The sequence below is a fragment of the Lampetra fluviatilis genome, chromosome 8 (genome assembly GCF_964198595.1).
Source record: "Lampetra fluviatilis chromosome 8, kcLamFluv1.1, whole genome shotgun sequence".
Taxonomy (NCBI): domain Eukaryota; kingdom Metazoa; phylum Chordata; class Hyperoartia; order Petromyzontiformes; family Petromyzontidae; genus Lampetra; species Lampetra fluviatilis.
In genome coordinates, this window is record NC_136282.1 from 9,635,277 (window position 1) to 9,661,938 (window position 26,662).

A 26,662-nucleotide genomic window follows, 5' to 3' on the forward strand; every position below is an offset into this window, starting at 1 on the left:
GAGGGTGAATGATGAGTACAGTCAATATGCACTGCTGTTATCATACCAGGTACCACCACCACAATATGTACTCCTCTCATCATAGCAGATACCACCACAGCAGTATGCACTGCTGTCATCATAACAGGTACCAACACAGCAGTATGCACTGCTGTAGTGATAGCAAGTACGACCTCAGTCGGTATACACTGCTGTAGCGATAGTAGATACTGCTATCGAGTTGGTAGATACCGCTATAGTAAATACTAAAACAGTCAGTATATACCGCTACAGTCAGTCAATACTGCTACAGTCAGTATATACTACTATACAGTCAGTACATACTACCACGGTGAGTAGCTACTAGAGTCAGTAGATACTATTATAGAGTGAGTAGATACTGCTATAGATTTTGTAGTTACTACTATAGTCAGTGGATACAACTATAGAGTCAGCAGATACTATACAGTTAGTCGTTACGAGTATATAGTCGGTAGATACTACTGTAGGCCCAGTAAATACTACCATGGTCAGTAGTTATTACAGTCACTAAATACACAGTCAGTAGCTACTACTGGCTCAGTAGATACTACGGTACAGTCAGTAGATACTACTACAGAGTCAATAGATACCACTTCCTCTGTTGTATGTAAGGTGTTGTTAGTATATATACCTACGAGGGGTAAAGATATTTTTTGAGGGGGGGGGGAGACCGCAATTTTCGGAAACCTTTTGACATCAACTATTTACCCCACACTTTCTACAACTTTTTGGACTTGTGAAAGCCTCTTATATATTTGTTGGTGGAGAAATGTACAAACAGCCCACCGGGCTTTGACAATACCTTAGTATCTGTGTATATATATGTAAGGTTTTAAGAAACATATTTTTCACCCGGGCAAAACCGGGTACTTCCGCTAGTCCTATATAAACTCTACACAGGCAGAGCTTTAAATATTTTCCAAATTTCAACAACTTTCTTTTTACATGGATATTCATTCCGTTTTAATTGAAACTTTGAGGAATTTAAAGTATATGCCTATCACTACAAAAGAATGCTGTGGAGATTGACCAAGAACATACAATGCGTCTGGGGTAAGCCTCAGCATCATAATGATAATTGGTGTGACATGTGAACAATTACGAGCTGCAGTTTGTGTGACTCGCCAGTTTAATAATGCAATTAACTTTCCTGCTTACAACATATTGTGTGTCGTTTATAATTAACTTAAAAACTAAATTCCAAGTGTTTTTAGAATTCAGGCTTCCACATTGTGGTGTTCACTTTATCTGCGCAGTTTTTTGCCTTTGTTCCAGTGTGGATTGTTATCCAAGGCAGCATCTGCCAGCTGAGCTGTAATCCGCTGTCTTTGGAAGGCTTAGGGGACAAGTCTTGTGTGAACTTGCTTGCTGTGTTTAACCTTTCCTCACCTGCAGTTAATGAGCAGTCCACCGAAATAAATAGCCAGGGTGGGGAGGGTAATCCCCCGCCAAGACTGGGCGCACACACCGTAATCGCGAACTTTGAACACTCTGGACGGGACCGGAGATTGCCATACAGTCAATCTTTTATTTATCAGTTTTCATTTAATTTTGGCTTACAGATAATCCGAAATTGCCAGATATTGAAATGCCACCATTTGTCCTTGGCTGAACAGCAGAGAACCATTTACAGCTTTCGGAATCATGGAATTTTATCTGGACTCGCAATATTTTTTGCGTGCAAAGGATGTGTTCAATTTATTGAGCCGTCTTTTTTTGTCTTGCTGAATTATTGAAGTGTGGATTATGGTGAGCTTCAGCAGCATTATGAAATGTATTCGGATATGGTTGTAATTCATGAGTTTCGCAATGGAGTCATGGTAAAGGTTACAGTTATATGTCGCAGGAAGTGGGGTTTGAGCCATATAAACACATCACAACACTACTCATATGAACCCACATGTAATGTGGGTGGTAACAACATCGTTCTGCAGGGCAACACGGTTAAGCACGAGCAAACGAGTTTCCACAATATCCACACACAAATCTCTGGCGTGCCAAGCTGGAAAAGCCTTTTGCCAGGAGATAGCAGCTCAGGCTTAACACGTTATGAACAGCGCACTGACACCTTGATTCGCTTCCCTTCCTGCTGCGTGTAATCCTTGTTCCCAAAATCTGAATTAAAGTGGACAGTTGTGTTACGCAATCCTGAGAGAAGCCTAGATTATTGCCTTTTTCATGAATGCACCGATTGTACTCCGGTTGATATTTATTTTAATGTAAAATCTTTGCACACAGTGGGTCGGATTTTCGGGCACGTTTCAAACAAATAGCCAGACCACAAACACGACGACCGCTTACATTTGTGATGTGCCCATAATTGTAACAAATGCCTCGGACGGCGGATTTAATTAAAAAGAACGGGATCGACCAAGCAGGCGACAGAGAGGGAAGCGACGACGGCAGTCGCCGCTCTGTCGAATAAAGCCCCTTTTTTGGTTTTTGCATTCCAAAGCACAGTAATATTTTCTTTCATAAGCAATAATCTACGGAGTTTTTTTGTATAGCTCACTGCATCCTTGTAAGAACATTGCATGCATTTTTGGGGTGGGTTAGGGGGGGAAACACACCTGCACTTTCAACTATCAATCCGCTACCTAGCAACCACAACTCAAACTACACATAAGCCACTCAACGATAACCATGCTTCATTAACCTGAAACTCAAAAGCAGGTGCCTGCCTGTTTGCAGCCCAATTAATCTGTTTGAATTTCATGGTTAGCAATTCACTGTTGTTGTCATCAGGGACTGTGCTCTTGCCACTGCTCGTGCAGCAGTCACGTGTTTTAATTTTTTATAAGGCACTAAAACCAAATATCAAGTCACTTTATGGTATAACTGCAAATATTACAATGTAATTGTGTGAATGAACATTAAAAAAAGCTAGATGTTATTTTTAAAAATAACCTTGAACAAAAATATGCATAAATTAGTCCTAAAACTCAATCTTGTGGGCCTCTTATTGTGCAGTGGCAATGTGTTGCAAAATAATGTGAGACCAACGCCGAGGTCATTATATTAGCGGAGACTATTTGAATACGTATCGGGCTTTAACGGGTCACGAGTATGAGGGGTTTTGTTAATCTTCTTTCTCCACTCATTCCTGTCGGGAGCCACCTCCAACATCTATTCTCGTCTTTCATATCCGGGCTCACCACTTGGAACCTTCTCTTTGTAGGCCTGCCTCTTCGTGTTCCACCCTGGTACTTTAATGTTCTTCACTTTCATTCCGATCTGGTTTTCCACAGATAAATGGAAGTGTTTCCCTTTCAAATCAATCATATTAAACTGAAAACTTTTTTTATAATAATTGTAGCTCTCTCCACAGATGATGCTGCATTGTCAGTAGGAGTCCTCGGACAGACTCAAGGACCAGCCAGGCATGTCAACGCACACCGAGTTCATGTTTCATATGTGTGTGTGCGCCACGTGGCAGGCATGCCCTGCAGCTGAACGTCGTCGCAACGCAGCAGCTGCTGGCGCTGGCTCAGCGCATGCAGCACCTGGAGGTGTTCCTGCACACGAGCACGGCCTACGCCAACTGCAACCGCCGAAGCATCGACGAGGTGGTGTACCCGCCGCCCGTCGACCCGTACAAGCTGCTCGACGCCGTGCAGTGAGTGGCGCCGTACGCTTCGTACCGAGTGTCTGTGTGGAGCGCTGACGTCAGCTGGCGTCTGCCAACTCTGATCGTGAGCTCGTGAAGGGGTCCGTACCGCAACAGCCAAATGCCTGTGACCAAAATCGTCAGATCTTAGAAGGGTTGGCAGGGTTGAGCCTGGATAGTGCTTGGATGGGCAACCAACTTGCATTGTAGCAGGTGCTGTAGGCTTCTGTGATGCTGCATTATCAGCACAGAGCAGTGCTGACCGGGTAGTAAAGTATGGTCAGATAATGCCTCAAAAGGGATGCATGTGTACAAAAGGGTGCATCCTGCTTTTAGCCCAATTGCTCAATATTGTTTTGTCTTAATGAGGTCATGGTTCATTGTCTGTCTCCAGTATCGACCCTGCCTCCCTGGGTAATGTTCTGTGGATTAATTCAGGATCCCTTGATGTTTGGTAAGGGAAGATGTTGCATGCTGTTGCGAACCCATAGCTTTGGAGGAACCACCCATTGTTCCACCAAAATGACAAGATTGTTCCTTTACAAATGCTTGGCAGGAATAAGTAACTAATCTAGACCTAGAGACAATCTAGGCCAAACTGCTGCTGCACAATATGTTGATTAAGCTATGTATGAAGAGCTAAATTATCATATGCCTTGGCAGTTAATTTGATCCAATTACAATAATCTCCACTGCTCAAGTAATTGGTGAATTGCTGTTAGTGTTGACCTATTTCTCATGTACGTATGCACGGGACAGGTTTTAAACATGTAAATTGCTTTTCTGCCATATCTCCAAATAGACACAATCCATTAATGGTCATCCATGCAAATGCATATATATCAAGCCCTAATGACATCCATCCACGTCATTTTTGAGGAAATTGGATAGAAAATGGCCTTCACATTCGTGTATCTCATACATTTGCTTCTGAAAGCATTAAAGGCTATAACAAGACAGTGGTGGCCAATTGAATTCAGAGTACAATGATTTGATATTCTATTACTCAGCAAGGCATCATCATCACGATCCATGGGCAGATAGCCCTTCGGTGTCCACTCCACATTTCTTCATTCTTCTTTGGTTGTCATGGTGCATTGGATTCCTTTTGTCTTTTTTTCTTCACGGCCAAAGTATCGGCAGAGGCACCCTTTTGCCCGACCCTCCTCATTTTTATTCGGGCTTGAGACTGGCTCTGATATCCACTGGATTGTGGACCCCCCCCCCCCCCGACAAGACCTATTTAAATTATAAAAGATATTCGCACCTCCAAAAGCATTCTTGGCTACATACGGTATGAAAGAAATTCTAAATGCATGCATACATACATAACGACGATAATGAAAATACTAGAGCACTTCAGGATAAATGTTTACTGATGGTATGACAAGAGTTGCTTGTGAGTGAATAACAACTTTTTCTACAATGCTCTACTTTTGATGACAGGAGACATTCTGACATGCAGATTATCTTGATTTCCACATAAGGTCGCGACATATCCCCGTGTCCTCTGCTGATAATGTCACTTGGCGATGTTGTAGGATTTGACCGAAGCAGGCTTGCGTAATTTTACCAATGTCACGTTTCTTTTATCAGATCTTCTTTCGTATGGCATTGTGAAAAGCAACAGTTTTTATTTTTTCTTAATGATCGTCATAAATGAATGCAAAGTTTCCTCATCCAGTCCAATGATGTGGTTGACGCAGTATGGATTTCAGCGATATCGCCAGGATGGGCATGGATGGAGCATTCATCGGTGATGTGCTTGATGGTTTGGACTTCTCCACAGTCGCAGTTGGGCGATTCTTTGATTTTCCATTTATGGAACGTGTACGCGCATTTGCCGTGTTGTGTTCGAGCACGGTTCAATGTGGTCCATAGTCGTCGTGGAAGAGAGAATCCCGGTACTTCCACCGTCGGATCGTGAATGATGTTTTTGTTTGCCACGTCCAGAGCCGCCCACGAATCAGACCTCCGAGTGGTGGTGTCTTTATTTTCGGCTGCTAGAGCGGAGACTCGTATCCAGAACGGTTTCTTGGATTTTAGCCTTGGGCATGGGGGTTTCCTTTAGATCTTCATGGAGCGGCAGAGTGAAGTTCTTCATTGTCTTGTTGTACTCCCGTGTCGTCGCATCATCACGTCGGATGTTGGCCGGAGCGATATTCGCCAGCACAGGAAGCCACGGGAGTGGAGTAGACTTTAGGGAACCGCTGATGACACGAAGCGCGTTGTTAATTTCGGCGTCGACAAGGTTCGTGTGGGGGGGCTTGCACTCCACACCGGGGCACGGTACTCGGCAGTGGAGTGAACCAGGGCCTGCGTCGATATCTTCAACGTGCTGGCATCACTTCCCCAGGTTGTTCCTGCCAAGTTTCTGAATAATATTCACTCGTGCTTTCGTTTTACCTTTAGCTTGTTTGAGGTGGTGATGGTAAGCATCCGATCCCGGGTAACTCCTAGATACCGAGGGTGTTCATCATGCCTTAGTTTCGCCCCGCAGAAGTTAACGTTATGAGATGGTCTTCAGTTACTCTTTGTCACTTTACTGGACGGTACTGTGTGTACTCATGAAAATCAATTCCTCTTTTTGTTACATTCTTGCGTACTTGTGCCCTTGCATAAGACAGTGACCGAAGACCGACCCATCTGCCGAGGCTAAAAGTATTGTTGATTGCCAGCAGGTGTTTGCTTTGAATTAGGCAGTGTTCAGGCGAGTTCACAAAAGCTGTTCAGGCAATTTTTCTTTCCATCCACGTTTCTGCTCTCGGAGAGTAGTTTGTGTGATACATTTAGAAATGTTAAAGTTATATTTTGTTCACAGCATTTACGACCGGACATCTATATTTAAATATTTGTGGTTAACAGCACAGACCGGCAATGAACGTTCCTTTGCACGGTTTTACGAGGTGTTATGGCTCAAGAGAGCAATATTAAAGATCTTTTTTAAAAAAGCTACTCAAACTTGGAACATTTCACAGACATCACCAGGATACGAATGATGCCATGAAATAATGCTGAAAGAAATACCCCGTCAGTATAGTCCTAAATGTGAAATGTGCAATTGAGGGCAATGTTAAGCACACACTGCCCATATTTGTACTGAAGGGCTGGAAGTAGATAGAAAAGGCATGCAACTGTAGGTGAACCACAAGACAAGTTAACACGGTATATGGTGGTCTAATCTTCTCGTGGAACGTTTTCCGCTGGCCCAGGTGGATGGATGATGGCATGGTGCGCGACATCACCGCACGCCTCATCGGAGACCGGCCCAACACCTACACGTTCACCAAGGCCCTGGCCGAGTGCATGGTGCAGCAAGAGAGCAGCAAGATCAACGTGGCCATCGTCAGGCCCTCCATCGTCGGGGCCAGCTGGCAGGAGCCCTTCCCCGTAAGAAAATCTGAATATTTATTTACACTGGTGGAATCTGATGAGCTGCAAAGCTCTTTCACAGATGTCGTCCAAGTAGTTCACAGATGTCTAGTAGACCGCCGTCGCCACCAATTGCATTTGGCCTCGGCCAACCTCTCCACATGGGCTTGGTGTGCAGTCACGTGACCTCTGCAAGTTTTAAATTGTGAGGACGGTTTGTGGCTTATGTTTCTTTCTCGTTGGAGGCACGCAAAATGTACCCGATGTTCGTTGGCAGTTTTGGCCCCCGACGGACATTGCTGGCAAACATTATTGCTACGTACAGCTGACCTGTAATGCAATACCTCGTTATTTCAAAGTTACGCGCATGATGGTGGTTGGAGGTCTTTTAATGATTTTTAAAAGTACCATTGTGCAATGGGTTAAATGTGTCAACACGTTGGACTGGCATTTTCGTGGGAAATGGTGCCAGGTTTTACTGCACCCGCTGTGCAATGTCTGCACGACAGGGTTCCATGAAACACGCTGAATATTAGCATTGTCAGAGGCACACAACTTTTGTTTGCCAAATCATTTGTCTTTTTTAGCTTCTGCTACAGGGGAAAATTTCTAATTATATTTCTGGCATGATAAATGTCCTTATCACCTCTGCAACCACAAGCCCCCACCCTCACAATATTGATTTCAAAGTTAAGGCTGCTCTTCAAACACATGACTACGTTTTAACTTTTTAATATCCACAGTTAAAAATATATTGCCGTGACTATCAATGAGTGAATAATATAATCTCCAATGCGGTTACAATCCCTGTATAATATTTGTGGTTATACGTATGCATGTGATAACGTCCGTATTGTGTGCGAGTTGGTCAATTCATAACACGTGGGTCTGTCTCATGACCTGTCAATGTGCCTTAGACAATTAACATGGCCTCGAGCTGCACCTAGCCTGGCACAAGTGCCATGGTGACCTCATCGCTGCCACTATATTCTAGTCCATGGGGCGAGGAGGTGGTTTTGCACGAGTGCACGGTCATTCAACACTTCGCCCATGTCCTCTGGCGATGAACTAATGTTTCCAAAACAAGTGCTACTTAAATTAACCCGCGTCCTGGATTCACCTTTGTCGTGTCTGCCCTGCAGGGTTGGATTGACAACTTCAATGGACCAAGTGGACTCTTCATTGCTGTAAGTATATTTATAGTTTTTTGAAATCTTAATTTCTACAACCTTATTTCATTCAATTTCACTAGCCTTTTGCCCATCCAAGGACTGGTGTATTGCAGTAAATCTGAAACTTGCAAGCGAAAAGCAGACCACGACGTGATATTCATTGCATCCATTTGTGTGTAATTTGTAAGGCCGCAGTGACACAGACTTATTTCATTTAAAGGTTAAAATCCCTTGTTCATCATGACGTCCTTTTTACTTTGATGTCTCAACAGCGTTACGGAGATCGCGTGACGTGAGGGTTCTGCCTTTGTAGTGAGGATTATAAGTTGACGCTGAGGGGGGGGAGGAGGTGCTTCGCCCCCCTATGTGGAGTGACGTCTCCCGCTAATTATTATGAATGGAGGGGGGGGGGTGTCAATTTGGAGGACGTCACCTGTTCATAATTATGAATGAGGGGGCTGTTCGATGTGGAGTGACGTCACGTGCAGGACACACAGACATTCTTGGCTCATTGTATACAAAAAATGGGTGTTTGTGTCCTCCGACAGTGTGGCTATAAAAAAATGTAACAGTCTTTATCGTGTATTGTCAACAAATTTGTCGCATCAAAAATGGTTCGTTGCATTTTGTAGATCGGCTGGCCTCGAGGTCTAACACACGTGCCACTTAAGAGACTAAACGAGGAGTGGGTTAATGCTCAAGAGCAATGATGCTGGATGGTTTTTGTTACGACAACTCACAAGTATGCCCCCAGGCCAGAATACAGTGGAAGATGCGCAGGTCTGCATGTCCCGCCATAACCTCCTGCATCGAGAAATAATTTAAACATGCACCCGTATAATTATCAGCGGTGATATTTCCACTTGCAATTCACACGCGCGTGCCTAAGTGGCATCTTTGCATTCGGCTGCGTGATCACGTGCCCTCTTTAAATTATCTCGCCACCTCCTGTGTCTTTGGCGGAAATGGTGACGAGCATGTGGTCTGGGGAGGTTGCCGCAGCTCGCAGAGCCTGGTAAATGTTCCCTAAAGCCGTCGAGTGTTTTTGAATGTGTTATGCAGCCCGATAGTCCTGTGGTTATACCACGCATGCAGTGATCCAACACGCACGGGCTTTCTGGTTCCATTTTTGAGGTGCCTGGCCTTGCCCACAACACTTTAGTGTGCAACTTGTGCTGTGTAAAGGATGTTTTTTTCTTTCCCAAAGCTGCTCAAAATCGCAACGTTTCACAAACGCCACCAGAACAAGTCACTGCACCAAAATAAATACCTAACCAATGCCACTTTTAAAACGAACTGTGTGTTTTTATTACTAAGTTATGTGATGGCATATTTCTTTATGAGCGCAATAATAAACCAGGCACTTAAAGATCATAGGGACATTGTCAAGAGTAACATCTTGTTCCAACATTTTTACCACAAATGTAACCATCATAAAATATACCACAACTCAATTCTCCTTGACGATGTGAACCAAGTGGACCCAAATTAAAGTGACGATATACTTCACGTTTACAGGCGGTGGAAGTAAAAGTTTACTTATTTATTTTGTACACTCCGGGGCTCGCCAGGCAGGCAAGGGCATCCTGCGCACGATGCGGGCCAGCAACGACGCAGTGGCCGACCTGGTGCCGGTGGACACGGTGGTGAACGTCATGCTGGTGGCCGCGTGGTACTCGGCCGTGCACAGGTGCGACGGAACACGACAGCGACGCTGTGCCTCGCCAGCGCACAACCCAGAGCACGCGCTTCTCCCCCACCCCCCGCGAACTCTCACCAAAGACAAATATCACCCTTATAGCCTCGATAAGACTTGTGGGGCAAGCGCTGTTAGTGAGGCAGCTATTAAGGCTGGCATAGTGCACGAGTGGTTGGTGTGATGAGCACCATGCCCGGCCATCTTTGGCTTCCCGGTCCCGATGTTTACACATCGCGTTAGGTTCTTCTTCACGGCTGGCGAACTAGAGGATGCCCAGTTAATATTTTCACCGCTGATGTTAGTTACGTGGCCCGGAAATTGAACGCTGTTCGCCATGTTCATAGCGCAGTGCGCCAACAACTGCGCTGCCGCTCCACCCATGCCCGCAGCCACTCATTGCCCCACCCAGCGCCAGTCGTTTAGCAATGCTGTCTCCTGAATCGCAAATAGAGTGAAATATTTGTGGTTCAGCAATTTGTGTTTGCCCCCACGGGTTCAAAATCCGTGAGTCCCAATTGAGATTTGGCTTCGGGGTAAGTGGTAAAAGAACAAGGTCACGAGCGTATTATTTGTTTTTGTGAGCAAATAATTATATGTTGGTGTGCACAGGAGGAGAAAACACTGCGTGCCTGTGACAGATTTGTATTATGGCTCCAGTTACCAAGTTACAAATTCACTTTGTCGGGTCTAGAGATCTGTGTGTTCAAGAGACAAACTGGCTACCAGAGATGCTTCGTAATATTTGGTGGACAGATGACCATGATAATTATTGCTTAAATGGATAATTGATTGGTAAAAATGTTTGACTAGATATATGCCATTAATTTTACAAGTCTCAATGCGCATTTATTAATGTATTTTCATCCACGAGTAATATAAATCATGGCTGGAGGCTGCAGGTAAATGAATTTGCTGGTCCATTCGAATTAACTTTAAACGTGCATATTTGTTGGGTCTCTCGGTAAAGTCACGTAGATAGGTTCAAAGAAAATAACAAAAACTACGACGTTTCGATCGCAATACAAGCGGTCATCATCGGGACTTTACCGAAAGACTCTTAAAAGAGCTTCTTAGCTCTGTATGAGCCTCAGCAGCAGAAATACATTCTTGAGCCTGAATTTGGTTCTGTGCAAAATTAGTGAATTTTAATTCCTGCAGTCACGAAAGCTTTAATTCAAGATTTAAACGTGCAGTCAACTTCAGCCAGTAAGCCTTTATTCAGTCATAGCAAAGATCTATGAAAGTTTCACCGTTGCATTTCAATTCCATTCTTTATAACCGTTCTGCCAGGGAATATTATTTGTGGAGGAGGGTACAAAGAACTTGTGTTTTCACGCTGAATACCACTGAATAATGGTTGCCAACGTGACAAGGCCACGGCCAGCACTACTGCGTGTGTAACTGGCACAGTTTGCCAACTGCAGAGGCATAGATTCTGTTCACTCGTGGTTTTCATTGAGCAGCATGGCTTGTGCATACCACCCACCCAGCGCCATTTGATTTTTAAGATTCACTGCATGTGGAAGGTTGATAGCGAACATTAGCACACAGCTGCCTTGCTCATTAAGACCTGAATAGAGGGAATACGTCTTCTTGGTTCTTTCGGTAAAGTCACGCAGAAGGGAAGTAATAACGTGACTTTACCGAAAGAACCAAGAAGATGAATCCCTGCAGTCACGAAAGCTTTAAATCGAGAGGGACTACGGTTTCACAGCTGTGGGCCCTGTTGTTTTGGTGCCCCCTGGAGGCACAGTCAATGTATTGCTGCTACATCAATGTAAAGTGAATTGGGCACCTTCATGCCTCACGGAGCTGACCAAAAGCGTGTATAAGGCAATCGGTCGTCCCCAATCGCACATAAATTTGATAACTGATGTTACACATGCGTGACCTGGAAAGGTATTGAAGCCTGTGCCGACTTTGATTTTGCACAAAGTCGGGAGCTGTGCACGTGCGTGCCCAAGATGTGACGTGTCGTTTGCCTAGCGATGCGTGTGTGTGTGTGTTTCAGGCCAAGGAACACCCTGATCTGTAACTGCACCACTGGAGAAATCAACCCCTTTCACTGGGGACAGATTGGTGAGGCCTCAGGCAATGGTTAAAATATTTTTTTATCGTGTCAGTATATATTTCAATGCCAATGCATACCAGGCGAGACAGTTGACCTCTCGTCACCGCGGCGCCCAGTGCTCGCTTCACCCTGCCCACCTGCTCCTCCTCCTCCTCGCTCTCTCACCTTGCCCCCTAGAACACCACGTGATTTCCACGTTCAAGCGGAACCCGCTGGAGCAAGCGGTCCGACGGCCCAACGTGAACCTCACGTCCAACCACCTCATCAACCAGTACTGGATCGCCGTGAGCCACAAGGCGCCCGCCTTCCTCTACGACCTGTTTCTCAGAATGTGCGGCCAGCAGCCCAGGTTCAAGCACAGCACAGGGGCTTGGCTCACTTCACACGTTTGCATATTGTAATAATTGGTGTTTTAACCTTTTATCTGGCAACAAAACTGACACCTTTTTTTACAAGGAGTCATGTTTGCATTGACCACAATACCTGCGGTCGGAATGCAAACAAAAAACAACACAACTCTGATAATGTATGCATTGTCCTTGAAATTGATTGGTCCACACCCGAGACAGCTTTCCTTAGAGCCTAGTCTCACATGGTGTTGGACCAGATGACGCCTTTTGGCCAGATGAAAGGGTAAAAAACCAATTATCATATTTTGCTACTGGCAAAGGAGGTTCCAATGACGTTTGCATATTATTGTGTTTTTAGTTTCCCTTTGTGTATCCAATGGGAAATAATTTGCAACTTTTTGTTGTTAATTCGTGTTCATGGTGATGATAAGTTTAAACGAGCCTCGGCGCTGAATTCTGCTTCTATAGTTAACGGGAGACTCGCTGAATACAAATTTGATTCGTGGTATTGTGATGCAGTAGAAGAGTTTCTCAAAGTGTTTGCTTGGCCTCGCCAAATTTTTCATTACGCCTTGCGACAAGGTGCTCTTTGCAATGGCACTGCAGTTGGGTGCGAGTTAACAGCATTAAAAGAACAGACATTGGCTTAATTAATAACATTGATGCCATTATAACATACAGTAAAACATTGGATTGCGAGTAACTAGGTCTGCGAGTGTTTTGCAAGACGAGCAAATTTTTTAAATAAATATTAATTTGATAAACGAGCGAGGTCTTGCAATACGAGTAGTACGTGTATACACTTTGTCTGCTGAGCGTCACCTGATCACAACTGATATACGAGTGCTTTGATATACGAGTGCTTTGGATTACAAACACGTTTCCGGAACGAATTATGCTCTCAATCCAAGGTTTTACTGTACTTAGAAAAACTACACTGCATTATGGTGTTTGGCTCCGGTCCATAATGAGTGATGGGCATGCAAGAGAATTGGAGTTCCTGCAGAAAAACCCACGTATCATGAGGTGGCGACCCTCCACGCTGCCATCTCCTGGGTGCACCTCGCCAACGACACCACCAGGCTCGCACCTCTTTAGCTCGGGAAGCCCGAGGTCGTCGCTCAGGTTGCTGCGTCTGTGCGTGTGCAATGCGGTCACTGCGCTCGCAGGATGATGCGCATTGTGAACCGGCTGCACCGCTCCATGATGCTGCTCGAGTACTTCACGAGCCACTCGTGGGTGTGGGGCTCGGACAACCTCACCATGCTGCTGGGCCAGCTCAGCCCGGAGGACCGCAAGGCACGGCGCACCACGCCCCCCCTCCCCCTGACCGCACCGCATTCTCACCAAAGACAAAGGTCCCCCGTATAGTCTTCACAGACTTGTTGGAGCAAGTGCCATTAGCGAGTAGCATCTACGAAGCTGGGAGCGGTAATGTAGCGGTTAGCGTGCTGCGCTACAAACCCACCAACCCAAATTCGATTCCCGCTCACGGCCAATGCCAGTGACGATTGTCTGAACCTATCCTGGGTCTCCCCTACGTCTACTCGGCCTCAAATGAGTACCTGGTACAGTGTGTAAAAACATTGCCACTGGGGAGACAAAGGTGGTTGGGCATGGTGGTGGCCACCCACCACCCCCTCGTGTGCTGTACCACATTCTCACCGCACACACACGTATACATCAGGCATTACATGCCTTGGCTGTTTAAACCATGGCCAAGTTTCTCAAATTCCCTTCCACTCTGGTCCACGCAAGAAGTATAAAGGGAAACACCGCAGTCGATTCGAAGGTCATGTGTGGTGGGATAGAGTCTGGTCAGTGTGGAAGAGGAGACCGAATACTCTCTAGAGGTGCTGTCTGCCTCGGGTAGAGTCCCTTCCAGCAGCAATGGTGTGAGCAAGCAATTGCAGGGCCACACCTTTACATTTTTTTTTACATGCTTTGTCCACCGAATTATGTTGGAGATTGGTATATCATTGTCATAGACCGTGGGGCTACGTGGTGGGCAGCAGAGGGCAGTGCAGCAGAATCCATTGCGTGTGATATACTGCTGTGCTCCACACCTTCAGCTTGCACTAAACCAAACAACCCCACGACCCACACAACACGGGGAGGCCTCATCCAGCAGTGGATTGGCAACAGATTTGGTGTCGTGGACTGCCGTGCTCCCACTGGACTTAATGTAGAAAGCTTTGATTGTTAAATTATCCCACGGCGCGCCTGCAGCCTTAGTCACAAACAGTTGTTTTGTGTCGCGTTTGTTGTCCATCCCCCGCACCTCCGATTAGCGCGGTTGGCTACGTAAGGTGCGAAAGAAGTTCATCGTACAGTGACGTGCATAGTCACGTGAGAGTGCGGTGGAAAGACGCCGGCCCCATTTCGAACGCAACTGATACGCGAGCGGGTGTTGTGCGTGTGTGTGTGTGCGTTGTGTGTGTGTGTGCGCGCAGATGTTCAACTTCGACGTGCGTCAGCTGCACTGGCCCGAGTACATTGAGAACTACTGCATGGGGACCAAGAAGTACCTCCTCAACGAGGACATGTCGGGGCTGCCCGCGGCCAGGCAGCACCTCAAAAAGTGAGTGCCTGTCGATGCTTTGCCATCAGATCCCCACCTCCCTCCCCCCCTCTGCGTTTCCCTCGCGTCTCTCTGCCATCCACTGAACCAAGTTCCTCTGACCAGATGCAGAAGCTTCATACCCACGTGGGGTTTTTTTGCAGCAGTGTTTATTTCATTCCTCCGTGGTTATTATCACGTTCGGCTGTTTGTACTCTTAAAAGAGCTGCTTAGCTCTGTATGGGCCTTGGCAGCAGAAATAAAGTCTTGAGCCTGAATTTGGTTCTGTGCAAAATTAGTGAATGTCAGTGCGGTTCCTCTTTTTAAAATACATCAGAATATTTAACAACTTGTCTTTGCTAAGGCATTAGTACATTTACGACGATGTAATTTTATCTAATTCTCTCTTTCCACAAGCATTGTGCCTGCATCAGAATGCCTAAGGATTTGTTCTTATTTCACTATTCTATTTTCAATGCGATGGCAGAATTTTTCTTCCAATATTGCCATTGGTTGAACACTCGCACACCCTCTCCACTAAGCTGTAGTCACAAGTGAATGACAAAGCAAATGTATATCGGCGTGGATAACAGACAATTTAGTTTCAATCTGACGGGGGACGCGCTTGTGTGGTTGTCTCCAGGCTGCGCAACATCCGCTACACATTCAACACAGCGCTGGTCGTCATCATCTGGCGCATATTCATCGCTCGATCTCAGATGGCGCGCAACATCTGGTATTTTGTCGTGAGCCTCTGCTACAAGTTCCTGTCGTACTTCCGGGCATCCAGCACCATCCGCCGCTAGTGTGCAGTGGGCACCGCCCGAACACTGGCCCCTTTTTTGGCCTCCCTATGTATGCATCTGTGTTGAACTTCTTTCGCACCGTACGTAGCCAACCGTGCTAATCGGAGGTGCGGGGGAAGGACAACAAACGTGCCCACATAGCGACACTCAAACCTACCCCTCTCCCACGTTGACCCCCCCAAGATGATACACTCTGGCCGGGCAGGCCTGAGTCTCATGTACGAACCTGCAGTAAAAAAGCCATCTGCCACAGAGGCTTCTGGTCAACCTTGTGTTCCACCGTCACAGCGAAACATAATCCAACAGAGTAATTTGTTTTCAAGTTGAAAAAAAGCTGCAGTACGCTCCATACCTCAATTCGTTTTTTCTTTTCTTTTGTGACGTCGCTACTAATTTCAAAGTAACAATTCGAACTGGCCTTTTTGCTGCACGTTTATGCAAAACTAAAGTGTGTATGGCTTGGTACCCCCGCAGAGGAGAGATGTCATCTTCTCAGTGGATGTTGGATTCGGCCTCGAAAAAATCCCTTGCGATTGAGCAAACGCGACACCATAGCATCGGCTTCATCGACGGTTTCGGATGTTTGCTGTACTCGCTAGCAACTTTGGTTTAGGTGCATATGTGAAAAGGTCTGATGTGTGAATATCTACAGAGAATGACAGTTAACAACCACCATGCACAAATAGGTTACTGGACAAAAGAAATGGAGCACAAAGCTCCTTCAATTATAGGCGAAATGCTTTACTGTGCTTTAACAGTAAGTGAATGTGCATTGGATTAGGAACAAATACTGCACTGGGTGTGGACAATTAATTGGTCAGGGTGGATTAGCAATGTTCTGATATGCGACGGTTGTACCATTATTTTTTCAAACAACAAATGTGTTCCTGCATTTAAGTGGCTTTCATAACCTTAACAATCAATGTTCAACTTTTTTTTTAAAGTCTTCATAATTTGCAGTTTTTTTCCATGTTGCATTATAAATGACTTTATATAGCATTTTTGCTTCATTATTTTACGCTTTTTTACCGTTATTACTCGTATTGTGATGTGCCGAACAGTTAAGGTTTGATTTACCGTGTAATTGTGGAAACCCGTAAATTTTGGCCCCGTCACGGTTTTGTTTTCTCTGTGGCTGCCAAAACCATCATCTCTATTGGGACGACCGATTTGTAATGGAAGGTCTTCAACAGCACGTTAGACTGAATTTAACACGCGTAAGTTTTGCAGCTGGGGCGCCACGGTGACGAGATGTTAACCACCTTGCCTGGTATGCAGGAGGTCGTGGGTTCGACCCCGACCCTGGCACCAGTATTTGGAGTTTGCGTATTCTCCCCGTGGTCGCGTAGATTTTCCTGTGTCCTCTGGTTTTTCTCCACGTTTAGAAACATGCGTTTAAAGTATTTGGCTGCTATCAATTTCCACACGAAAAGCCACTTGGTTGAGCTATCATTTGTGGCCAGGTCACTTCTGAAGAGCCGTATAGCTCAGTGGGCCTTATATGGTCAAATAAAAATAGTAATAGCTGTTTCAGAAGACATGCTGAACACACAGCCCAACCTGGAACACGGCACTTGGATCGCACAGACTGCTTTGTTGGGGTAAAAAGGTGTTCTGTAACCAATCACCCTGCGTGTGCTCTCTCGTGCACCGTTAATGGAAAGATAAGTGGGTCCCACGTGTGAAATGCAAGGCCTGCCCTTGACTGGTTAGGCAAGCAATGGGCCCTGTGTCCTGAGTTTCATTTCACCATGGAAGATCAGGGCTACCTTGTAATATTATTGTGCGCCGTAAAAAAATTCCCTTCAAGTCATCAAGTTAAACATTCGTCACTTGCGATGCTGCGTTATTTCGATTCATGTAACCGAAGGTGAAAGAAGTCTGTAAAGTTGACAGAAACACTTAATTTTTCTTGCCGCACAGTTTAGTCAGTGTGTGTGTGGGGGGGGGGGGGGTGTAAGGGATGGGGAATGTATATGTATGTAAGATTGTCCTATACTTGGTATATTTACAAGTTTGTTAAATTTACATTTCTGATCTTTTATTAAAGCATCCTTATATTCACTTAGATGCGAGGTCGGCCTCAGTCCCTTTTGCTATAACTCCCTTGTAAGCATCGTTAATGGAAAAATGAGTGAGAAAAGTAAATGGTTACACTTTGCAAACACGCTATGGATCGACAAAAGCCAGGACTGTATTCCACTATGGGTGACAATAGAAACAGAAGCTAAAATTGCATTTGCCAATATTTGGTAAATGCGTCATTTTTAACTTTATGCAACAAAGCGTATGTTATTGTACCTACTTGTAAAGTCAATTGTGCACTTTATTCAAAAACTAAAAAAAGTAGGAGTAGAATGCTTCGACGTTTCTATTGCCTTTGTAATCAGTTACAGTCATAATTTAACTTTCATTCTTACTACATTTGAATAGTCTAACTTTGATTTAACAAAAATGTTGGTCCCCAAGTAAAAAAAAGTTTTGGTTTTAAAGCTTTATTTTTCTAAATAATGCACTCTAAATGCCTAAAAAAAGTACTTGCCTAACAGTTGATATACGTGATGGGAACCCTATTCATTGGAATTGTTTTAGTTGTTTCATCTGACAGCTTTAGGAAAGCCTAATGGTTTGGTGTTCCTTATGAAGATGTCAACGTCTTGATCACCTTTTACACACGCATTGATGCAGAATGGTTAATCCGAGGTGCCCGTGTGTATTGAAACGTGTGTTTAACCGTAGCACTTCCTGATTAACCCCTGATGGAGACCACTGCTTTTTGGGCCACGTTGTTGCATTAACAAGAGAGCATTACAACTTGGATCCACACGCAAGGTTTTGTACTGCAAATATGTAGGAGTACTGTAAAGATTTCCATATTGTAACTACTTTCACGCCCCTTTTCATTCCAAATAAAGAACCATTTATGCAAAGTGTCTGTGTTGTGATGTAAAGTTATCGTCTGTATTGTGATATTAATTGTCATTCGGCATCCTTTACAAGTGCTACTCCGGCTCCAGAAGAAAAAATACAGACTTCACGGACATTACTGCAACCTTTCAGCAAGGATATCAGACGACGGGCATATTTTTACCAATCGTGAACATTTCGCACTACACCTGCAAAATTTGAACTATTGTGTAAAAAATATATTTGGGCAGCAATTGATTCGTTTTTGTTCCACAGTCACTTTGTGATCCCTGCTAAGAGAGCACTTCAGGTCTGTTCCAATTACTCAAAGCCACACTTGAAGTTGTTTGTGTGGCCTGCACAACCATCTCTTGGCTGCACCGTTGGAACCTCCTTTGCCAGTAGCAAAATATGACAATTGGTTTTTTACCCTTTTATCTGGCAACAAAACTGACGCAAAAAAGGGTGTCAGTTTTGTTGCCAGATAAAAGGGTAAAAAAACAATTATCATCTCTTGGCTGCCTGAGAACCTGGGCTGGGTTGCATAATGAGTTAACATTCCCCTTAATTTGCATTTATGAACCTAAAAGGGAATGGATGTCAAGTTCAATGCAACACGACCATGGCCACTGCACATTGGTGCCCCACTCGTCAACCAACACCACGTGACGAATCCGAGAGAGAGGTTTGTCCAACATTTCTCACAAAACCCTCATTAGACCAGCGCGTTTAAAACAAAAATGTTTTGACATTTCTTCCAGAGATGAAAGGTAGTCAAATTATAACGATTTTTTTTTGCGTTCAATCATTTGTTGCCTGGGTTAATGCATTTGGCTGTACTGCACTGGAGAACCTGGTGTTGATTACAGGTCATTGCCGATTCGAACCCAGGATTTCAGCGATACCAACTCAGAACTATGATCTCTGCCCCTGAGGACCCCCACCCCCCCCCCCCCGTGGTTGTTTAAGCTCTTATTGAGTCGAGCAAAGTCAAGAACGTACAGATTTGGTAACTTTATCTTGTAGGGAAATATTAAATAGAGATTGAGCACTTTTATAAAAAAAAAAAAGCGGTGTCCTTTAATAAGGTTGCACTCGATTGCGAGTTGGTAAATTGTGTAAGAACCTTCAATAGCATTTTAGGAAAGTAGGTAACTCGGTAACGATAGAAATACTGCTTGAGGCGCTGGAGTGCACGCTTCAGCACTGCCGGAGATTGAAAAATAATAATGAAAGTGCTCCAAATGTTGAGCTGCAGCTACTCGTGGGAAATTAACCATTTTTGCACTGGACAAGGTCACGGTGTAGCTACAACTGGGTTGTAATCTGAACTAACCTATCCGATCTCTGTGACCGCAGTCCCTTTAGTTTTAATGCACTCAGGAAACCTAACCCTGACTCAAAAGCCCAACGCTGATTCGCGTACAGCGGTCCTGTACGTGGACACTCGAGATTAATTTCAGAATCAGGATTAGTATTTTATACTGGAGGAATCCGATGAGCTGTAAAGCTCTTTTATCCAGATGTGCAGTAGGGGCGGGTCCGATGTTACGACAACAATACAAAAACACGATCGGAGGAAATGTAAGCAAATCACAAAAAAACATACAAATGAAACTAAACACTTTTATTTTACTCTGTAAAGCCCACTCACCGAGCCATTAGCTTCTTTTACAGAAGCGACCTGGCCACATACCTCAACCAAGTGGCTTATCATGTGGAAATGTATAGCAGCCAAATAATAAAAATGAGACGCTTTATAAACACTCAAAGTGTAATAGTTTAATCTTGATTTGAAGCTTTCGTGACTGCAGGAATCCATACTATGTTTCTTTCGGTAAAGTCACGTAGGTAGACAAAATAATAGATCACGATGTTTCGATCGCAACACAAGTAATTGTCATCAGCAGTTTTTTCTTGCTGTGGTTGTCCCACCTGATTACCGATTGCTTGTGTTGCGATCGAAACGTCGTGATCTATTATTTTTCTACCTACGTGACTTTGCTGAAAGAACCAAAGAGTATGTAAGGGTGTAATTCTATGTAATCAAGGAAAGTGCTCTCAAAGTACATAACAGCAGAGAGGCTCGTGTGGTGATGCAAAGGAAAGTGGATGAAATGCCCACAACAAAGCGCTGCTTGCTGAACGCGATCATTAAAGAGCTCTAGTTGTGTAAACTCGATAAGTGCACCACATTGGGATTGTGATGTGGAATCTACTATTTTATTACAGTGCGTCATTATAAGAATATTTTGCCCTGTCTGGCAATGCAACAGGCGTTAAAATGTTAAACCGCCAAACAGAAGCATTCTGCAAGGAATCATGTCTGCAGACTTGTGGTGAACATGCATGTTTTTTGTTTTGCATGTTCACCACAAGTATGTGGTTAATGCAGACATGATTCGTTGCAAAAGGTTTCTGTTTGGAGTTTAAACATCTTAACACAACTGTTTTATTGCCATAAATGGCAAAACATATTCTTATTTTTTGATACTGGCAAGTGAGGAGGTCCCATGAAGTGCGGTCATTGTTTTTAGATGCAAGTTGGGCAAACCAAATTTAAATATGAAGAGAAAAAAAGTCACCGCATCTCGTTGCCAAAAGCGCGTCGTAGTCGGTGTCACTGGGAGGGGAACGGGAGAGGAGAGGAGTGACCATCAGGTGATGATGCACACAGCCCCACACTTAAAACTAAACTTTTCATTACATTTTGCCAGGTAAGGCCCACTGAGCTATATAGCCCTCTTTCAGAAGCGACCTGGCCTGGAAATGTAAAGCAGACAAATACTCTAAACGCGAGATGTTGATTCTAAATGGGAAGGGGAAAAACCCGGAGGACCCGGAGAAAAATCCACGCGACCACGGGGAGACATTGAAACTCCAAATGTACAGCAGGCGTCAGGGTTTGGGATCGAACGCACGACTTCCTGCCTGTAGACCAAGGTGAGGGAGTTTACATCTCACCAGCATCCTCCGTCGCCTTCGCTGACAACAGTTTCTCACTCACGGACGAGCACGCGGTCTTGTGATTGATTGGACACGTGAAATGATCCTGCGGGCACGGTGGACAGTTTGCATTGAGTAGAAGTCGGCTTGATTTCAGAGCTTTTCCTCACAAGTTAAACGCATGGCTTTCATGTCGTATATTATATACAGCATTAGAAAATAAACGTGTTGCTGGTTGGTTGGCTGGAGGGACGGACACGTCCAAAGGACGTGCGGGCTAATCATCGTTTGTATAAACATTACTAAAGTTCTTGGTTCTTTCGGTAAAGTCACGTAGAAGGGAAATAATAAAAATAAACCAATAAAATAATACAATTCTCACGACGTTTCGGGACCTGTTCTTCACCTGAGGACGGCTGCTTGCGTTGTGGCCGAAACGTCGTGAGAATTGTATTATTTTATTATGTTTTATTTTTATTATTTTATTATCTCCCTTCTACGTGACTTTACCGAAAGAACCAAGAATATGAATCCCTGCAGTCACGAAAGCTTTAAATCGAAAAATTACAAAAGTTTTGGGTGGAACTAAGGCCGTAATTATAATATATTGGTGGGGACATCCCCCCCAATATTCAAATATGCTCAAAATGCCCCCCCCCCAATGTATTGCTATAAAATAGATTTGGTCCCCCCCAATGTTGACTCCATGGCTACGGCCTTGGGTGGAGCGGTGGCGCAGTGGTTAGCGCACTTGCGACGTTTAATCCGCATCAGTCGTGATCGTTGTTTCGAGCATACTTCCCCACGAAGGGTGGTGTCGGGGAGAGGGGACTGACTGCAGACGTTAGCCTCACGTTTGCCACCTGTCCTCCGGGCTTTGACCCGGGGCAATGCGAGAGGTGGCGTCTGCGTTCTGGTGCCAGGAAATGATTTGTACCGAGACAATGGTACCGGCATTGTATACACTTCCATTCCACCATACTGCACGGTCCTCGTCGTACACGTATGCCGACAGGAATATATCCTCGTTTAGAAAACGTGGCAAGCACTGCGTTCGCCCTAAGTCGGGAATCGAGCTCAGGTCGTCGGCGTAGTGCACCCAACCACTGCGCCACCGCTCCCACGCCCAGCTGACGTGAATGAGCCCGCAGGAGTCAACGCAACGCCTGCGAGCGACACCGCGGCTACAACTCTGCAACGCGACAGCGTCTCGAGACGCCTGGAGCCTTCCTCGTGCCCGCGAGGCAACGCACATGGAATGCTCGGCGTGTGAAAGTCCAATTTTAATAAGTTAATGTCGACACGAGCAGCACTGCTTAATTCCGTCCGCAACAGTCCGGAATGCTGGTCTGGGAATTATATTGGCCATTGCCACATCCACTTCGCCGTATTTTGTCCTGATTGTCGTACCCACTATTCAAATGTAAGGGTTATAGGAATATAGAGTGCGCACAGTATAGCAGTAGGATAAACGCGTATTTTGTACTCTAGTGGTAGTGCCTTACGCCAATAATCCCTATGCCAAGCCAGTCGAGCGAGCAGCGTTCCGGAAACGATCGAGTATGAAATGAAGCCTTAACAAGCACGGTCGGATGGCAATCGCTGATTGCTTCACAATCGTCCAACGCGTTTGTCGGTGACGTTGCATTGGTCGTGGTGGGATGAGCACAATGAACGCACCGCAGCCCCAGCATATTCCGTCAATAACAATGATTATTTCGACTTGGAATGCACCGCAACATTTTATTTTGCTCACTCGCTGGCTGGTCTGAGAGATATCGACCCCGGACAGAGGGCCAAGGAAGCACAAGACGAGAAGGCAGGAGCCACGCGATCGGCCGGTGTTCTGCGGTCATCGATATCTTCAGATTGTATCGATCAATTAATTAATGGGAGCACCTGGAAATGAAATGCCATTCGTGCGTGACTTGGCATAGCAGCTCGGCACGAAGCGTGACTTGGCACACACGCACTCGATCATCCGACAGAAGAAACAGGTAAGGGGCCGTCCATAAATGACGTCACGCGATTTTGGGCGATTCCCCCCCCCCCCTCGTCACACGGCGTCACAAAAAGCCAGACCCCCCCCCCTCAAATATGACGTCACAAAGCTCTATATAAAACATGCTTCAAATCGCTTTAAACTATTGTCATTGTAGTGCGTATTTAATGTGGCGCTGAACTCTGATGTTGTAGGAGAAAACATTTATTAAAAAAGTATATTTAATTAAGCAGAACGTGTTGTCTATATTTAAAGTTGCGCATTTTGATGTGACGTCACATTGCTCAAATTCCCCCTCGTCACACATCGTCACAAATGTCTGACTCCCCCCCCCGCCCCTATGTGCGTGACGTCATTTATGGACGGCCCCTAATCCACACGTGTTGCTGTGCCGCACTGCATTCTCCTGGCAGGCCAGGGAATGACACCTCGACGCCCACGGAGTTTCGCGACATTTGTGCGAACCACCAACTCTCGCCCGCGGTGATGAAAGGCCATAAACATTATGCTTTTGTAATGGTTTTTCTTTTAAGGCCACTGTTACTAACGAATATATTGAGGGTTTTTTCTCTCTCATATATATTAGGTATAGGATATGAAAGACGAGTTGCATTATGTTGAACTTCTTTCGCACCGTACGTAGCCAATTGTGCTCATCGGAGGTACGGGGGGAAGGACAGGCGCCACGGTGGCTAGGAGATGTTAACTACATCGCCTGGTCTACAGGAGGTCGTGGTCTCGATCCCGACCCTGACGCCTACTGTGTATTTAGAGTTTCTGTCTCATCATCACGGTGGCTAGGAGATGTTAACTACCTCGCCTGGTCTGCAGGAGGTCGTGGTCTCGATCCCGACCCTGACGCCTACTCTGTATTTGGAGTTTCTGTCTCATCATCACGGTGGCTAGGAGATGTTAACTACATCGCCTGGTCTACAGGATGGTCGTGGGTTCGATCCCGACCCCGACGCCTTCTGTGTATTTGGACTTTGCGTGTCTCTCTCCCCGTGGTCGTGTGGCTTTTCTCCGGGTATTTCGGTTTTTTCCTCCACATTTATAATCGCCATGCGCTTATGGCATTCGGCTGCTGTAAATGTCCACATGATGATGATGATAAGCCACTTCGTTGAGCTATCATTTGTGGCCAGGTTGCTTCTGAAAAAGCGCTACACATAGCCCAGTGGGCCTTAAATTGTAAAGTTGAAACAAATTACGAAATAGAGCGCATTTCAGCCTACACTGCACCTCCAATGAGCACGCTTGAGCTACGCACGGTGCCAAAGAAGTTCAACATACATAATACACACAGACGCTCACCTGCCCACTCACCTGAACCTCTGGAACCACGCGGGCGCTGCAGGTAAGCGCGTGTTGAAACGCACGACGCGGTGAAAGCCATCGGGAAAGCCTCAAGTGCAGCCGGAACGGATTCGTCCATCACATTTAACGACGCGCGGACCACATTGCGTCCCTGTTGTCAGTTTCGCTTCCCCTTAATGTAATGAATGCCCATTGCAGCGCTTGAGTAGGTGCTTAATGGAATATACTGATCGGCCTTGTTAGACAATCATGGGGTGATTCTGCTTCGTTCTGTATTAATGTTTCTAGCCGTCAATCAAAGTCTCCCTTGAAACGGAGACTTTCAGCGGCTCTACAGCGGTTAGAGAAAGGACTCGTACGTTTGCATGCATTCAGCTATTTCATTTGTTACACGGATGGTCCCGTTTAGCCAGTTTCCTAATGTTCTTCCTTCTTCAAATACCACTTGCAAGTAGTGACACGCTGCACACGTCCGATGATTGCTTAACACGTTCCACGTGACGTAGGGAAGGGCTTCTTAATTCGAATCGGCGCTCTCTCTCTCTGCTTCACGCGGGATAAACATCCCCCCTCCTTGTCGCCTTCGGCAGACTGTTAGGGGCAAATTTTGTGAGCGATCACCTATTAATGACGTCACGGCACACAATAGGGTGGGTGGCCAGTACCACGCCCGGCTGCCTTTGGGGCCGTCCATAAATGACGTCACGCGATTTTGGACGATTTTTGACCCCCCCCCCCTCCATCGTCACACGGCGTCACAAAAAGTCAGACCCCCCCTCAAATATGACGTCACAAAGCTCTGCCCCCCCCCCCCCCCCAAAAAAAAATAAAACATGCTTCAAATCGCTTTAAACTATTGTCATTGTAGTGCGTATTTAATGTGGCGCTGCACTCTGATGTTGTAGGAGAAGACATTTATTAAGAACGTGTATTTATTGAAAGTTGCGCATTTTGATGTGACGTCACATTTCTCAACCCCCCCTCCCTCGTCACATATCGTCACAAATGTCTGACCCCCCCCCCCCAGGTGCGTGACGTCATTTATGGACGGCCCCTTTGTCATCCCAATGATGATTTTTGCACGCACAACCCCAAGTACTTATTTAAGGTTGAGTCGACCTAGGGGAAGCCCAGTAACCGTTCAGCCAGGACACATTCAGTTATTCGCCACTGCTATTCGTCGTTCAGCTGGAATACAACTCGGGTCGCCGGGTGGGTGAGCGCAGGGCGCTCGCTAACCGCTTATGCGTGAGACGCACGTGTCACACAGGTACATGCAGGTACAAAGATAAAATACAAAGATCCCCCGTATAGCCTTCACAGACTGTAGGGGCAAGTGCTGTTAGCGAGCACCTATGAAGGCCGGAATGGTACACGAGGGGATGGGTGACCAACACCACGCCCGACCGCCTTTGTCTCCCCAGTGGCGATGTTTATACACCGCACCAGGTACTCATTTCAGGCTGAGTCGACCTAGGGGAGGCCCGGGACCGGTTCAGATATTCGCCACTTGGTGTTGGCCATGAGCGGTAATCGAACCCGGGTCGCCAGGTTCATAGCGCAGCGCGCTAACCGCTACACTACCGCTCCCCACACATGCAGGTACACACAGGTACACACACACACGTGCACACAGGTACACACAGCTACACGCAGGGTACACAGCTATACAGGGTACTCACAGCTACACACATGTAAACACAGGTCCACGCAGCTACACACAGGTACACGCAGGTAAACACAGGGTACTCACAGCTCCACACAGGTACACACAGCTACACACAGGCTACACAGGTACACGCAGGTACACGCACGTGCACCCACACAACGTT

The 26,662-nt window shown here is 45.7% G+C and overlaps 1 protein-coding gene across 2 annotated transcripts in view; it reads left to right on the forward strand.

The window, feature by feature from the left end:
* The window catches only part of LOC144933849 (fatty acyl-CoA reductase 1-like), a 40,820-nt gene extending 22,232 nt beyond the window's left edge, over positions 1 to 18,588 (forward strand). For both annotated transcript variants that reach the window (XM_078859058.1, XM_078859056.1), the window contains 9 exons: positions 3,458 to 3,637; positions 6,841 to 7,018; positions 8,143 to 8,187; positions 9,744 to 9,862; positions 11,883 to 11,950; positions 12,120 to 12,291; positions 13,462 to 13,591; positions 14,746 to 14,873; positions 15,496 to 18,588. In XM_078859058.1, coding sequence (XP_078715184.1) covers positions 3,458 to 3,637; positions 6,841 to 7,018; positions 8,143 to 8,187; positions 9,744 to 9,862; positions 11,883 to 11,950; positions 12,120 to 12,291; positions 13,462 to 13,591; positions 14,746 to 14,873; positions 15,496 to 15,658 — 1,183 coding nt within the window. In that variant the 3' untranslated portion in view covers positions 15,659 to 18,588. The remainder of the gene's footprint in view (positions 1 to 3,457; positions 3,638 to 6,840; positions 7,019 to 8,142; positions 8,188 to 9,743; positions 9,863 to 11,882; positions 11,951 to 12,119; positions 12,292 to 13,461; positions 13,592 to 14,745; positions 14,874 to 15,495) is intronic.
* Positions 18,589 to 26,662: the final 8,074 nt, after the last annotated feature.